Here is a 16,809-nt window from a genome sequence, read left to right on the forward strand (position 1 = left end):
CATTACGGAGCTGGTTAATGTGGCTCTGGAAAGGGAAGTTTGGGGTCCCCTGCTGGAGCTGCTCCCCCCGCGACCCGATGCTGGATAAGAGGACGAAGATGGATGCATCATCACATTACAGTTTGGACTTCAGGCTAAACATGGTTTTTCAGTGACTGAACCATCCGACCTGAGGAACTTAAGCTGCTAACTCATTCCTTTTAAATCAATTTTAACTGTCATGTATTTGTTGTTTTGTTCAATTTGATCTTGTATTGATGTTTATATTGTTGTTTTTCATGTATTTATTGTATTTATGTATTCTTTTTCTGACATTTCCTTTTGAATAGTGTTTCCTGTTGTTATTTTCCTTGTTCTGGTCCAACGCCATCCTCTAAAGCACATCATAAACTCTGTCATATAAATGTTTAAATAAATGCTTTAAAGCAAACTTTCGTATTTTATTATGATATAAAAAGTCAGGCCAGTTAGTGATTGTACTTTTCAGATATTTAGATTACAGTCTCGCATTGCTAGACCTATCTCCACAGCGCTATTGTTATTTTAATGAAATGTCATGTTATGTCCCTGTAATAAATAAATCGAGTGAAAATGTCAGTCACGTGACCCAAAGAGTGTGACGTCACTGGGAAAGATGGCCGCCTCCACCGGGCCAACGCTGCCTCTATAATCTAATTTACTTTTATATAGCTTTTTTATTTCCTATTTCCATTTTACCGGAGTGTTGTAACAGTTGTGGCGGAGATGAAGACGTTCTGTGGAAGAGCCAACCCGAGCACCGGAGCTTTAGACTGGGTGGAGGAGAGTGAGGAGTACGACTACCACCAGGAGATAGCGAGGTAACGTTAGCTCCGAGCTAGCATCACAGCATGGAGACAAGCTGCACACATGTTCGTGTTGTCTTGTTATACAGTAACGTTACGTGGAGCACTGAAATCATCACAGCAGTTATTGGACCAGACAGTTTAAAAGTCTTTAATGTGTGTTGTACTGAAGGGTTGAGCGTATAAAGAAGTGTTTGTCACCATCAAGCCAACTTTATTTTGATATCTTGATATCGGCGCAGAGGTGACACAAGTATTCAGATCTGTTACTTCAGTAAACGGTTCCAATGAGGCATTTAAGTGTCGTTTAGATGAGTCAGAAATAACATCACAGAGGCTCTAACAAGTCCTCGGAAGAGCTGCTGTCGATTCTCATCTGAACTCAGAAAACACTGGCATGACAGCTTGCACACAGTTTAGTTTTTAATTTAAATATGACCGATGTATTGTGTTTTGTATGTATGTATATTTTTATATATTTTGTGTATTTCCTGCTATGGACCTACTTATGAGTCTGAAATTAAGATATATTATTATTAAAAGTACTAATACTAGGGCTGGCAATAATTCAATATGATGATTTATCATCTTTCAATGGGATCATATTGTGATGAGATCATATATTGAGATATTGTGATATACAATTACATTGTCTAAATTGTAATAACAAGCACATACTAACTCTATTTAGTCTTAACCTTGCCAGAGTTGTATTGGAGTTAGTTACATTGGTATATTGTATTGGTATTAATAAAAGGGTTGGCATCAATAATACCAACACTGGTCCACCTAAATCTGTTGTTCTGCTGATCTGTTTTGCATGTTTCTCTTCCAGGTCCTGTTATGCGGATATGCTGCATGACCATGACAGGGTGAGTGTTGGAGAACATGACATCAGCCTCTGCTGAATGAATGCATTAACAGTCTAAAATGACCCATGTTTGAAACAGAGTTTTTTGTAGTAATGAAGGTATTTCCAATTAAATGTATTTTATGTTTTAGAGGAGACTGTCGGGGCGCCTGGGTAGCTCACCTGGTAGAGTGTGCGCCCCATGTACAGAGGCTCGGTCAGGCACTGAATGTTTTCTCCCCGCTACCGACCATCAAAATACAACAACTCGTCGTAAGGACTTGGAGACTGTTATTCATGCTCTTATTTCGTCTCGTATTGTCTAGTGAAATTCCTTGTATTTGGGGATTTGCCAACCATCTTCATCACACCTGCAGCTTGTCCAGAATGTGGCTGCTAGATTGTTGACCGGTACCAGAAGGAGGGATCATATCTCCCCGATATTGGCTTCTCTTCACTGGTTACCGGTCAAATATAGAATCGGTTTTAAGGTAATGTTACTTGTTTTTAAGGCATCACATGGATTGCTGATCTCCTTACCCTACATCACTCCTCCAGGAACCTAAGATGGTCTGATCAGTTCCTTTTAGCTCTTCCACAGTCTGGGATGAAAACAAAGGGGGATCTTCTCCGTTGTGGCCCCAAGACTCTGGAACAAACTTCCCGTTCATATGAGGTCCTCCTCTACTGCCGAGATCTTTAAGTCTCGTCTTAAAACACATTTGTATTCTTTGGCGTATGATTTAGTTTAGGGACATTTGTATAGACGTGTGTTGTTTGTAAGACGTTCATTGTGTCTATATTTGTATTGTCTTCCTTTGTTTTTATAACATAATATAACTTTGTACAGCACTTTGTTCAGCCTGGTTGGTTTTAAATGCGCTCTATAAATAAGTTGACTTGACTTGCTGCGTCGAGGACTGAGCCTCTGTATGTGGGGGCGCGCCCTACCAGGTGAGCTACCCAGGCGCTAGGCCTGCACGATAAATCGTTCTAAAATCGAGGTCTCGATTCAACCCTGTTCACGATTTCATTTAAATAACTTTGATTTGTTTTCTTCTCCTTCAATTAATTTATTGAAAGCCTTTGACATTGACATGTTTTAATTCTGTAAATACATGTTCAAGGAGTTCAGATAGAGCCTGTATCAGGGCCGTATTTAGCTCAATGTGTTATATGTCACTATGTTGGGTAGCCTACTGTACTTAAATGGCCAGTATGGACTTTATTTCCTGTATTCATTGAAGTCTCTGTGTTTACAGGCTCGTGGTGATGATCAATGTGCTCTAGGTTCTAAAAAAATCTGTTTGGTACTGGCAATTTGTTTTGTTTTGTCATGATTCATGTGCGCAATAAACATTACACTTCGTGAGAAAAATATTGTGGCAGAGAATCATGATATCAATTCTAAGCTAAAAAAATCATGATTGATATTTTTTCCCGAATCGTGCAGGCCTACCATGCACCCACATACTTAAAGACAATGTAGTTTCCTTTGGTTTTTAAGCAATAAACCACAATCTTTCTAAGTCAAAAGAAGATTTTTTTGTGTTGGTTGAAAGAAAATATAAGTAGAAAACTGTCATTCTTTTTTTTAGTGGGGCCTTTTATATTCAATGTTTAATTTGTTCAATAAAAGAACGTTGGAAATGATTTTTCTTTCATTTGTTTTAAATTCAACAAGCACTTTGTTGTATTCTAGCAGAATACTGAAAACAGCAGAAATGCAGAACTCAGTACACTTTAATATATATAATATTCACATAGATCGTTATTGCGATATTCAACGTTATCGCCTATTGCATATTTTCCTCATATCGTGCAGACCTAGATCAAAACAAAAGACGGTACTCCTCTGATACTAATGAATGCATAAAATACACACTGTAGATTATACTACCAATGTATATACTCCAATCATTAATGTCTTTTCTAGGAAAGACTGCACTCCAAAGGAGAAAACCAAAAATATCTACTGTATGAAATAGCATTCTGGCTCTTTGCATTGATTGCAGCTGATGTACTTTCTGCCTCCAGAATAAGAAGTATTACCAGGGCATCCGGGCGGCGGTAGCCCGAGTGAAGGCCCGTGGTGAGAAGGTCATCATCCTGGACATCGGGACAGGAACAGGCCTACTGTCCATGATGGCTGTCACTGCCGGAGCTGACTTCTGCTATGCAGTGGAGGTAGAGATGCTCTTCCTCTATGTACTGGATCAGGACTACAATCCCAGGGGGCAACAGCCAGGCTGAAAGCAGTGTTTTACTGCACTTTGTGGTTGAAGGTTTCAGATGGTTTGGGTGTGGTCAGAGGTTTGCTCTGTTGCACCTGTAACTACACCCAACAACGTAGGGGTTACACCACTGACCTGAGGTCAGCTAGTCTTCTGAATCTAGCTAGGTCATGCAGATCTCCAGAGGTCCGCTATTGAATTACTAAATTCACTTCTGAGACTTTTTTATGCGAGAAATCAACTATGTAGAGGTCAAATATGGGCCGTTTTACCAAAATTGATGGCTAATTGCAAATTGTCGCAGTTCAGCAGGAGCTCAGCAGGCTATGTGACAGCGGCCGGTGCTGCCTCGCCGCCCGGCGTGTCCTCCTTCATAGACCCCAGCTCGCTGTGAGCTAGCTGGACCTCCGTCACGAAGGGAAGCCCACGGCGCTCCATACCCACGCAAAGTCACCGGTTCTGGGTTACTGGACTACAAAATGCCGAGGCCCTGATGGAGCTCCAGGGCCTGCAGCTAGCCGTGATTCATAGGATTGAAGGGACAGTCGCAGCTAACGAAATCTCTAATGTTCACAAAAATGCATTACATTGAAATCTGACACCATAGTTAGCTTTATAAGACCTTGGGGTAGATGTTATGTAAGTGGTGTGACGAAATTCTAACTGTAAATATACTCTAGTTATGCCGGCAGCTGGCAGCCAGCCAGGTCGTCCAGTAACCGAGAAACGGTGACTTTCACTGGGTATGGAGGTTGCCACTTTCTCGTCAGACTGTGTGGAGCTCCTAAAGTCGGACACGTCTTACCAAATTTGCAATTAGCCATCAATTTTCGTAAAACGGCCCATATTTGAGCTTTATATAGTTGATTTCTCGCATAAAAAAGTCTCAGAAGTGAATTTAATAACGAAATAGCAGACAAACAATGTATAACTTTGCAGTGTCCGAAATATGAGACCTGCTGTCTCGTCTCCAATGGATGTGTATGTGGTTCGCTCAAACCAATCAGCGCGCAGCTCATCTAAATATTCATAAGCATACCATATTTGGAAGAACAGCTCTCATTACAATTAGGGCCATATTCACAGGGTAGTTAAGGGCCTAATAAAATAGTATTCGGGCAATTTTCAACCCAACCAATGTTACATCCCCTATTCGGAGACCTTAAGGAACAGTGTGAAATACCCTATATAATCATTCTATCACCCCTTTAAGATTATTTTTTGGGCATTTTAGGCCTTTATTTTTATAGAACAGCTGAAGACATGAAAGGGGAAAGAGAGGGGGGGAATGACATGCAGCAAAGGGCCGCAGGTCGGAGTCGAACCCACGGCCGCTGCGTCAAGGAGTAAACCTCTATATATGGGTGCACGCTCTACCAGGTGAGCTACCCAGGCGCCCCGCTCCCCCAAATATTAAGAAGAGGTAGATTTGCCCCCTTCAAAAAATATAAAAGACAACACACTCCCCAAAACCATTCAGGGGCTCTAACCATATGAACAACAAGAACTGTGTGAACTTTGCTACATCAGGGGGTTTAAGAACACATGATAAAGATGTTATTTCTTGTGATTTTAACTGTCAGGTCTTTTATGTACATTTAAACGTGATGTTTTGAATATGCAGAAAGTGTTGAACAATATGGGAGGATAATTATTTCCTTTACATAAATAAAGACATTTGCAGAAAAATTCACCAGAATGCAGGAAATGAAGTGTTTTGGTGCTAACCCTCTGCTAGTACCAGCTCTACTCGGCTCGGCCACGGTGCCCCGTCCTCCATTTTCCATTGCAGATTTAGTACTGCCTCGTGTGAGGCGAGCGTGGCTGGTCGTCATAGTGACGCTGCAGGAAACTGCCATGACCTAACGCGACACACACCCAGACCGTACAAGGTGTGTTGTTTCTGATTCTCATCATGTGGCTGTTTGCCAGAAGACACATTTAGTTTCTAAAGAAGCTGGAGGCTTCAACAAAACAAAAAAAAAACACCGCTGGCTAAACTATTTAAAAATGGCGTGTTTGTTCAGGACACCCCCATCGTCTGTCGCTATAGCAATGATGACGCAGTGATTAGTGCTGATTCTCTCTGACCAATCAGGAGTCTGCAGGTTTTCACGTCACCTTTTGGTATCGCCTCAGCTCGCTTGAACCTCGACGGAGGTGGTACTAAATAAAGTACCTGGTAGCAGGGACTTTTTATCAGAATGGAAAAACTAAAAAGGGCGAGTAGAGGCGAGTCGAGCAGGTACCACGTGATGGAAAAACGCCCTTTGACGCTCAAAATTGTCTGGTGTAGAAATCCAAACCCCTCAGTTATGTGTTGAAACTAAACCTACGCCCTTGCCCACCAGTGATGTCATGGGGTCTTGACACTAGCTGTACATCACTGTGTCAGTTAAACCACGCTAACTTATACTTATGTACTGAAAACAAAGACAAATTTAAAAAGCACAATAAGTTGCTGGGGATTTCCTTGATGCTCTGCAAACAACATACTATCAGTGCTTTGGATTTAAATTTTTTTATAAAATGGAAAGTCTGGTTCTGCATCTTTGGACATTTTTGTCCCACACTGTAAAAACAGCTGTTCACTGTTACTTTTAGTCTGTAGCATGTTCACACTGGACAAATGACTTAATCACGCTATTAAAAAAACAAGCAGGCATGCTAGATCTGCTTGCTTGTTTTTACCTTGACATGTTGGACTTCCGGGCTGCATTTCCCAAAGCCAAGCCTGCTTCATCTCTGTTTCCTCTGTGTCCGCAGGTTTTTAAGCCCATGGCTGAGGCAGCTCAGTGCATCGTGGAGAAGAACGGCTTCTCTGAAAAGATCAAGATTATTAACAAACACTCCACTGATGTCACTGTGGGGCCAGGTCAGAGACACTCGCACACAGCTGCACTGTATTCATATCAGTGTCCCTTTGATTCACTTGACTGGTGGAAGTTGCATGCGTCTGTGATTTTCTACGGCCCAAAATGTGATTCTCTGTGAATTTGTGCCTGAGAGAGGTCAGCAGACAAGATCGCGAGGTTTGTGAGTGTGTCTGTGCTGATGAGATATGTGTTGTGTGTTTGTAATTGAATACAGATGGAGATATGCAAATGAAAGCCAACGTTCTGATCACAGAGCTGTTTGATACAGAACTGATAGGCGAAGGAGCCCTGCCCAGCTATGAACATGCTCACCAAAATCTTGTCCAGGTGTGTGTGTGTATTAAAGGCTAATGTGTGTGCATGATGCATGAAGTGACATTAATCTGTTAATCTGTAGGTTTTACAATGGTCATGAATAGGTCTGGTAATCGCCACTGATTTCTTGAATCTATTCGATTCTGATTCACAAGGTCCCGATTTGATTTAATATTGATTTGATTAGGGATAGTTCAGTTACAATATCAAGGAATCCAGGTTATATGTGCAAGGAACCCTCTAATCTGGTACGTTATTAAAAGACCATTTTCGGGGGCTTTTCCCTTTTATTCGATAGTGACAGTGGATAGACAGGAAAGGGGGGGGGAGAGAGAGAGAGAGGGGACGACGCGCAGCACAGGGCCGCAGGTCGGATTCGAACCATAGCCGCTGCAAAGGACTGAGCCGACATGGGGAGCACACTCTACTGCAGGGTTTCCTCAGGGTCTTAAAAAGTCTAAAAAAAGGTCTATATTTCAAAATCTGAATTTTAGTAAGTATTGTGTTCTAGGTCTTAAATAATTTGAAACAGGTCTTAATTTTCCTCAATGCTCATTGAAATTCTCCCGCAGCGCTTTAGAAGGTGTTTTTGTTTTTATTCTGTGGTGTTGAAGTTCTTTCTGCCGCTAGTCCAAATATAATTTGCTGTATTAGGACTACAAATGAGACCAACATGCAATTTATACTGCAGCCGATCTAGACACCAGTCCTATAATGCCAACGAGGACATCAGGACATTGTTTCAGATGATGTTTTCAGACATCTGACTTTGTTTTTGAAGTCATGGTATAGGTCTTACATTTCATACAAAAAAAAGGTCTTAAAAAGTCCTACATTTGACTTGGCTAAACCTCCAGAAACCCTGTACCGGGTGAGCTAGAGGCCGCCCATAATCTGGTGCATTATTAAAAATAATGTTGTCGTCTAGAATTGACCCCAAAGCAGTACTTTTTATTTAACATGATAACACCCCAGTCCGCACATTAAAATGCAACTCTACAAACTCCACAGTCAGTAAGTTTTGAGTGAAAATTGTTTCTTTAAACCCAGCCCTGGTAATGAACATTAAGAATGTGTTTAATACTTGAAAAGTCAGTTCAATTCCGTCTGGCTGAAATGAACTGCTGACAGCGGGGGGGGGAGACGTACAGTCCCAGTTAATGGTCCGATGTGCCTCCGCCCTACAGGAGGGTTGTGAGGCGGTCCCTCACCGGGCCACCGTCTACGCCCGGCTGGTCGAGTCAGAGCTGCTGTGGAGCTGGGCTCAGCTGCAGCCGGCGGAGGTAGAGGGGGTGCGCCTGGCCCCACCCCCCGCTGTGGCCCACTGTGCTGGAGCTCATGCTGTGTGTGACATCCAGCTGAGCCAGGTGTCTCCTCACAGCTTTACCCCGCTCGGCCCTCTCTGCACCATGTTCAGGTATGTCCTCCCTGATTGTTTTCTCTCAACATCAGTTTTTTCACATTTGCTTTCCAGTGGTGGAATGTAACTAGTACATGTACTCCAGTGCTGTACTTAAGTCCAAAAGTTGAGGTACTTTACTTGAGTCTTTTCTTTTCATGCCACTTTCTACTTCTACTCTGCTACATTTCAGAGAGAAATGTTGGACTTTTTACTCCACTACATTCATCTGTTACAGCTTTAGTTACTAGTTACTTTACATATTAAGATTTCTGCTCACAAAACACATGTAGTTTATAAAAAACAAAAATAATGTTTTATTCTAAAGTAAACTAGCCAACAATATAACGGCTACAAGTCAGCTGAGATGATCAGACCATTAAACACACAACTGGTTGGATCCTTTACTCTTTCTACAATGGGAGGAGAGTTCTGCATTGAGTACTTTTACTTTGGATACTTTAAGTACATTTTCCTGATGATACATACAGACTGTTACTTAAGTCACATCACATTCAATGCTGGACTTTTACTTGTAACAGAGTATTTTTACAGTGTGGTATTAGAACTTATACTTAAGTAAAGGATCTCAGTACTTCTTCCACCACTGTTGCGTTCCTTCCCCCTCAGTGTGGATTTCAGTAAGCCAGTAAGCAGCGCGTTCCAGTCCCACTCCTCCCAGTTTGTGGCTCAGTCCGGTGGGCAGGCCCAGGTAGTCCTGTCTTGGTGGGACCTCGACATGGATCCCAGTGGAAGCATTGTGTGCACCATGGCTCCCAGCTGGACCTACCCACAGCCAGAGATGGCTCCGGTGAGTTATAGGACACTATCCCTGTGTTGGAAACCGTTCCCTATCACGGAAATATACACTGTGTAGTGTCACCATTTTGTAGTGGTGTTCAAATTCTCAGCGGTAAATTTCATTCACTATATAGTCCACTATCAAATACCCACTATCTTTACACAAATAACCGGCGCATCTACTGACGCAACAATATTTTCAGTGAGTGTCTGATATCTGGTTTGGTCGTTCCCGATATAGTTGACTACTTAATAAACACTATATAGGGAACAGTGAGTGAGTGAATGAGGCAACGGTTTCCAACACAGCTAATGTTACAATGCCCTGGCTCCCATCACCCCCCAGCTGATCCCAGTGGTGTGTTTCAGTGGCGGGACCACTGGATGCAGAGTGTGTACTTCCTGCCTGTGGAGAGCAGAGTGACAGAAGGAGAGGAGCTGAGTCTGACTGTCTGCCATGATGACTACAGTCTGTGGTACAGCCTGCAGCCGCACAGGTAACAGCTCAGAGACAACACACTGTATTTCCTGCTTCAAGGTCCTTTTTTGACTGATGGGAACAACAATCTTTGAGATTGGTCCAGTATTAAGAGAGATCACTGCAGTCGGCAGCGGAGAAACAATCTACAATGTAAGTTAATAGGACAATTGTCCAGCTTGTATTTACCTTCACTACAGTGCTTGTTTTGCCGCTGACAGACTCAGATTAATATTCTAAGTGTCTGGCAACATTATGGAAAGGATTTCTAAGGAGGTCGACCTTTCTGTTAAAAACATTCACCAAATCGCTAAAGCCACCAGACTCCATGTAAATAAACAGTAATTTTAGCATCGTAAAATACACTTCATTCAAAGTCAACAGAAACAAAATAAAACTATGAAAAGCCATTTTGGGTCATCTTTCCACTTCTCCAGCCATCATCAACTCTAGGTTGAAATAAACACACATTTTACTGATTTACATGTTCAAATATGCTGGCTCTATACACACTAAAAGTATTTATTTTTTTTAAATGGAGTCTGGTGGGTTTAGGGCTAGTGACCTCAGAGCTGTTTCTGGTTAAACATAAAGGTCTCAAAGAGGTTTTAAAGGTCTATCTCTGTAGGGATCCTTTCCATAATGTTGTCAGACACGTAGAATAATAACCTGAGTCTGTCAGTGGCAAAAACAGAACTTTTAGTGGACCAAACTGACGATGCACATTTGCCCTACAGGGTTACATTGCAGCCCGGTCTATGGCTGTCGGTTACAGCGTTCACTCTTTATACTAGACCGATTTCAAAGATTGTTGTTCCGTATGTGATCAGTTGATTAGACACAACACATAGGAAAATAGGGTCCAGGTTAAAAAAAAACCAAATTACCCTTTAACTAAGGCTTCATAGTGTGTAGTTATTAAAAAGTGTATAATGACAGTTATGTATAATGATAATAATGGGGAGTACACTATCTGTCTTTCACTGCTTGATATAGCCATCATTTTAACTTCTGCAATTATCAAATAGCCAGAAGGACTTACCGAGCGAGGCTCCTCCCTCTCGGCCCTGTTGTACCTGCCAGGCTCATCTGGTTTGGACTCGCCCGCGTTTCGGCGAACTCAACGACAGACGGCGTACAGAGAGCTATGTCAGGGCACTGCGCAGCGTAAGTGAAGGCCAACAAGCATGACAGCTGTCAATGAGTTAATGGATGGGATTGTTGTCTGATTCCCTACTGTGTATCTGTTACCTCCAGGTCCTGAGGGAGGACAGTGTGTGCCTTGGCGTCAGTGATGGAAGTCTGCTTCCTGTGTTTGCTCACATGATCGGAGCCAAGAAGGTACTCTTCTTTGGCCCATGTGGGCACCTGATGTATCTTTCCAAACCAAATACAATACTCAGACTGTCATTGACTTGTCCGTTTATTCTCTTGGCCTCTACTTAGGTCTACGGTTTGGAAAACTCCAGGATGTCTAAACAGGTTATTGAACAGGTAAATGCATCTTATTATTATTTTTATTGTACTACCTCATCAGGATCCTTGATATTTTGATTATTATTTTTAGGTATATCTTTCAAGAATATATATATATATATATATATATATATATATATATATATATATATATATATATATATTCGGTGTTGCATGGACCATTACAGGAAATCGTTCCTACCACATGCAATAAAAACTTTTTTATTTTTTAGTTTATAATGTGGTGGACAGTCCCTTTTTAATTAACTGTGTACAGTAAAAGGAGCAGCTTTAGCCTCTACAGCTAGTTTCCAGATGTCTATTGACAACGGGCTGGGGACAGCCCGTTGTCAATAGACATCCTAAAATACAATGGTTAAAAAATTAAAATAAATAAATTACAGTTATAATAATAATAACCCTGAGTGTTAGATAATACTCATATACATCACAATACTGCACTATAGTGCATCTTTCACAAACGTAGGTTTACTTACATCTTTATAAATACTATTTAAGAAGGGTGTACTTTTGAATAGTTCTTGTATTCTATCCTATTTATTATGTCTTGTATATTCTGTTTGTGTCTTATATTTGCTGCTGTAGCACTGAAATTTCCCAATTTGGGATCAATAAAGTCTATTTTATCTAATCTAATATCAACACATAGACACAAACCTCCAGAGGTGTTTGAGCGAGTACTGATGCTTCACGCTTTTCTCTGCAGGTGTTGGAAGCCAACTCGATGAAAGGAGGCGTGGAGCTGCTGGAGATCAGGCCTAAGCAGCTGACCAGTAATGATCTGGGGGGGGAACAGGTACCTTTGGAACAAGTCTTTAGTGGCGTGCTTTAACTCATTGCTTTCCATTTGATGATTTGTTGGAATTCAAACCATCTGATAACGTTTGAAGCCAAACATTCCACCCAAATGTATAATGTACAGTTTGGTAATCGGACAAAATGCCAGAGATGTGTATCTCAGTGGAGTGAGAGTAAAGCATGTCTCTTCCAGATCTCGGTCCTGATGGGTGAGCCGTACTTCAGCACCAGCCTCCTACCCTGGCACTCGCTCTTCTTCTGGTACTGTCGGACGGCCCTGGCAGGCCTCCTCCAGCCCCGCGCCGCCATCCTGCCCTGCTCCGCCACGCTTCACATGGTGGCTGTAGAGTTCCAGGTGAGTTTACTACATGACCTCTAACCAGGGTTCAAAATTAGCACAGTTTATTTAATTTTTTGTGATTAACAAAAAAAAATTATTATTCTTTCAAGAAAACATTCAACTCGCAGCTGTTGAATCAGTTTTGTCTTCTCCATGTTTGTTAGGATTTGTGGAGGATACGAGCTCCATGTGGAACATGCGAGGGCTTCGATGTCACGCCCATGGATGAAATGGTCCAGGTAAAATGTTAATTTTTCTTCGTGGACAGTTTTTACATGCAGTGTAACCTCCAGGTAACTGTATATTTTCAAACGGAGAATTCATGACAGAAGATGGACACCCACTTAAATTTAGTATGTGCTTGTGTGTTGAAGTTCAAAATATACACCTCTTGACCTGCACAAGACATCTGCTGCGGTTTGTAGGATGAGGTGTAGCGAATGAGACAAATAGCCACAAAAGATACCTCAAAATATGGGTTTTGATATCATAGTGAGATTTTTCTGAAGTTAGAGCATGATTCAAGCAGATTTAGTCCTTAAAACATACGAGGAGACAGAGGCTGACACATGACAGCCGAGCATGATACACAGCATGTGAATGTGCCGGCCAGCCAGTAGTTATCTGTCTGTGAATCTGGGGGGCGGGCTTCTGAAGGAGGGGGCTTTATTTGTTTGACAGTTGAGTTCAAACAGGGGCGGTTTAGAACCGATAAGCCCCAACTCGGAGTAGTTTCCTGTATCTGTGTCACGTGGGCTCCTTCGCGGCCACGCCTCTTTAGGAGACTAGCGGGACGTCCTGAGTGTTTGATTCCAACGGGAGAAGTGAACGTGAACACAGATTATGAGCGATCCTTTCGCCCCGTAGTCACCAAAGTAAATATTGGAGCCATTCTTCAGAAGCCACATATCTCCAGAACATTCTGACACTAACATGGTATCTTTCAGACGGACACATCAGGAGAAAATGAACTTTGTTTGAGACCTGTTTGTGTCTCAGGACCGAACTCTCGCGAGATCTGGCAACACAGAGAAGCAAACGTCCAACGTTCCAAAAATAATCTACATGATGCTAAAGATGTCTTTCAGCTGTGTAAATATCTAACGTTAGCAAAAGAACATATTAATAAAAAATAAAAGGCTACGCCCCTTTAGGAGACAGGAAGCGAGGACCGTTTCATACCATCTTTAGTTTAAGAGGATCTTTGGTTCAAATATCAACAACCTTTGCGCAGCATCACTTACTGCACCTTTAAGTGCCCGAGACAATTTCCCACCTTGTGGGAAAATCAAGTTTATGGTATGTGGGTCCTGTTTTGGGTCCTGTGTTTTCCAAAATCATGTGTTCTTTGGAAAGTAATTCTTTGAAAAAGAACTGGTCCCATCTGTCCCATCAGCGATCTCTGGATTTCCATGAGTCCCGTGAGGCGGAGCCCCACCCTCTCTGGGAGTACCCGTGCCGTGCTCTGACCCAAGCCACAGCCGTCATGACCTTTGACTTCACACAGTGTGTCCCTCAACAGCCAATCAGCAGCCAGGGCTCTCTGCCTTTCATAAGGTACTGAGTTCTCTTCTATCAGTCTGAGATCAAGAACCATATACCAAAGTGTAAAAGCTGGTACATACAGTACATACAAAGTCTACCTACTTACTGCAAGGAAAAATTAATAAAAAACAATAGTGTAAAAAGTATATCTGCTTACAAAAAGTAGATTGTGAGTATACAGTGACTACATAGTTATTTTGGGGTAAACTGACCTTTTAACTTTGTTTACGCCAAATTATAATTCCTATAGACAGCTGTCATATATCAGAATTTTCTAAATACATAATGTAGCCTGGTAAGATTAGCTTGTAGCCAAGTGATTGCACTTATTATCACTCAGTATTATGGGGTGTAAAGTAAGCAGTAGCTGTTATGTTCTGTGGCACTGGGTTGAATATAGATAGACTTTTGTTAACACAACGGGATGAATGCTTTGTTTCATTACATAGAGTAGTGGTTCTCAACCTGGGGGTTGGGACCCCCAACGGGGTCGCCAGATGGTTGGGGAGAAAAAACTGACTGAAAAGGTTGAGAACCACTGACGAGGAGGAATGTCCTCTACAAAGAATAACGCGATAAAGTTGTAATTTGAATTAAACAACTCACTCTCACTGCAGCTGACCGTCTGTTTAAATGTCTGTGTCAGGATTGGTCGTTGCCATGGTGTTGCATTGTGGATGGAATATCACCTAACTGATGACATCACTGTCAGTGCGGGTCTGATTGGACCAATCAGTGAGCAGGTATCACAGCCATGTTGATCATCTTTGTGTCCGGAGCTTTTCTTGCTTGCTGTATTTTGGTTTTTTTGTCGTCTATTGCACTCATCTCACTCTTCCTAATCCCAGTAGTGGAATTAGCACTGCAACTAACTAATTATTTTCATTCTAAAATAATCTGCCAGTTCTTTTCTTAATTAATCGTGTTGTCTATTGCTCCATTTGTCCAAACAGTCCAAAACCCAAAGGTTTCCAAATAAAAATGATATTAAATGGAGGAAAACAACAAATCCTCACATTTAGGAAGCTGGTACCAACAAATGTTTGCAACAAACAATTCATTGATTTTTAAAATAGTAGCTGATTGTCTGTCGATTGAACAATTAGTCGACCTATTGTTTCAGCTCTAAATTACATATGTAATGTAGGTCATCTGTTATTGGCATTGTCTGTTATGGCAAATTTAAATCTTTGCACTTGTCATTTATAGTCTACAGGTTTGAGGTTTAGTACCATTGACAATATTTGTCAAGGTCTTTAATCACCTTCACGATGCTAAAATGACTGCTTATTTACATGGAGTCTGGTGGGTTTAGCGAACACAATTTCGCAGATGTTTTTATGTTTAAAAAAGGATCTTACTCTTTAACAGAAAGGTCGACCTCCTTAGAAATCCTTTCTATAATGTTGTCAGTATTCAATATTAATCTGAGCCTGTCAGTGGCAAAACAAGCACTTTTGTGAAGGTAAATACAAGCTGGACAGTTGTCCTATTAACTTACATTGTAGCTTGTTTCTCCGCTGCCGACTGCAGTGGTCTCTCTTAATACTGGACCAATCTCAAAGATTGTTGTTCCCATCAGACACTTAGACACAGGAACATGGGGTCCAGGTTGAAAAAGACAAAGTTACGCTTTAACATTCTGACTAACATTCACGTGAAATGTTTCCAATAATTCAGACACCACATGAATGCAGAACAAAAACCTTATCTCGCAATGTTAACCAACGTGAAAAATAGCAAGTCACGTATCCGCCCTGTGATTCGGATCAGTTTCAAAACGTAATGGATTCTTCCTTGGCCTATGCTACACCCTTCAATCCTACAGACAGACAGATGGACAGACAGGTCTTCCTTGGTGGTGTTTTTTTTTTTATTATTATTATTTTGTAATCAAAACTTTAAATTGTCATTTAAGAACCAACCCTCTTTGGTTTTAGTTAGTGGTTGAGCTCAAATCCATCATGTTTTAGAAAAGCAGAATCTACAAAGAATGACATGACTGCTTGAAAACAGCTCAACTGCCTGAATTTCCCTTAATGTCTTTGTCTGTAACGTCAAGTCGCTCACGTGTTTATGTCAAATGAGCAATCATCAGTCATTTTCTGACCAATTTTCTGTGCTTTCCTTGCAGGGTGAGTGTGAGTGGAGTCGACACAGGAAACAGGGAGTGTATTTTTTCGGGTCACCATGCGAGAGCTCAGGCGATGGCAGAGCCGCAGTGTCTTACAGCTTCACCTTTGAACCCAGTTTAGGAGACATTAAGATGGACTTCAGCGTATAGTCTTAGCAGTGATGCGGAGACTCTGAATGCTTCGCTTTTACCTCACGTCCCTGTCTGCGTTTGGTGTGCACATTTATCATCCATGGTTCAGCCAATATTGTTTGACTGTTCCCACTGACTGAAGTTAGCTTCATCATGTCTCAGTATCAGACAAATTGTAATGTGACTTATCCCAAACATTTAGCAGAATTCAGTGTTTTGAGACTGTGGAACATGAAAACTGTCTGCCACATCCCAAAATGTTACCAATGATTATCTTAATAGTTATAATTCCCATAGGCAGCCAGTGATATAGTTAGCAATTCTACAATAAATAACACATTTAATCTATCACATCGAAGGGGGGTGTCCGTAACTGGTCGATGTTCAGTCAGTTCAGTGCCATTAGGGATGCAAAATGGGTCATTACAGCTGAAGATCCGAGGAACTGAAGTTTTTGTAAATTAACAGGTCACCTGTTTCACAAAGCCAAATGTGTTGTTGAAATGTTTTATAAAGTTTTATATTGGTTGTCGATTGCTTATCTGTTTAAGAACAGACTGTGGGGACTAGCAGGTCAGTGACATCA

At 41.5% G+C, this 16,809-nt stretch overlaps 1 protein-coding gene across 1 annotated transcript; it reads left to right on the forward strand.

Moving 5' to 3' along the window:
* Positions 1 to 614: 614 nt before the first annotated feature.
* prmt7 (protein arginine methyltransferase 7) lies at positions 615 to 16,676 on the forward strand. Its single transcript, XM_078257994.1, has 17 exons — positions 615 to 839; positions 1,660 to 1,696; positions 3,712 to 3,861; positions 6,675 to 6,783; positions 6,999 to 7,111; positions 8,287 to 8,516; positions 9,129 to 9,309; positions 9,669 to 9,796; positions 10,806 to 10,944; positions 11,035 to 11,118; positions 11,224 to 11,271; positions 11,981 to 12,070; positions 12,266 to 12,427; positions 12,577 to 12,651; positions 13,809 to 13,969; positions 14,604 to 14,700; positions 16,092 to 16,676. The coding sequence occupies exons 1-17, from the start codon at positions 745 to 747 to the stop codon at positions 16,239 to 16,241; spliced, it is 2,049 nt and encodes a 682-aa protein (XP_078114120.1). The 5' UTR covers positions 615 to 744; the 3' UTR covers positions 16,242 to 16,676.
* The last annotated feature ends 133 nt before the right edge of the window (positions 16,677 to 16,809 follow it).

Source organism: Sander vitreus, chromosome 8 (genome assembly GCF_031162955.1).
Source record: "Sander vitreus isolate 19-12246 chromosome 8, sanVit1, whole genome shotgun sequence".
Taxonomy (NCBI): Eukaryota; Metazoa; Chordata; class Actinopteri; order Perciformes; family Percidae; genus Sander; species Sander vitreus.

What these genes read in the sequence shown, in the direction of transcription:
- prmt7 (XM_078257994.1), top strand. Translation starts at nt 745, where the DNA reads ATGAAGACGTTCTGTGGAAGAGCCAACCCGAGCACCGGAGCTTTAGAC. An exon ending in TGATGTCACTGTGGGGCCAG is followed by an intron (nt 6,784 to 6,998) that starts GTCAGAGACACT and finishes AATTGAATACAG; the next exon opens with ATGGAGATATGCAAATGAAA. An exon ending in ATGATCTGGGGGGGGAACAG is followed by an intron (nt 12,071 to 12,265) that starts GTACCTTTGGAA and finishes TGTCTCTTCCAG; the next exon opens with ATCTCGGTCCTGATGGGTGA.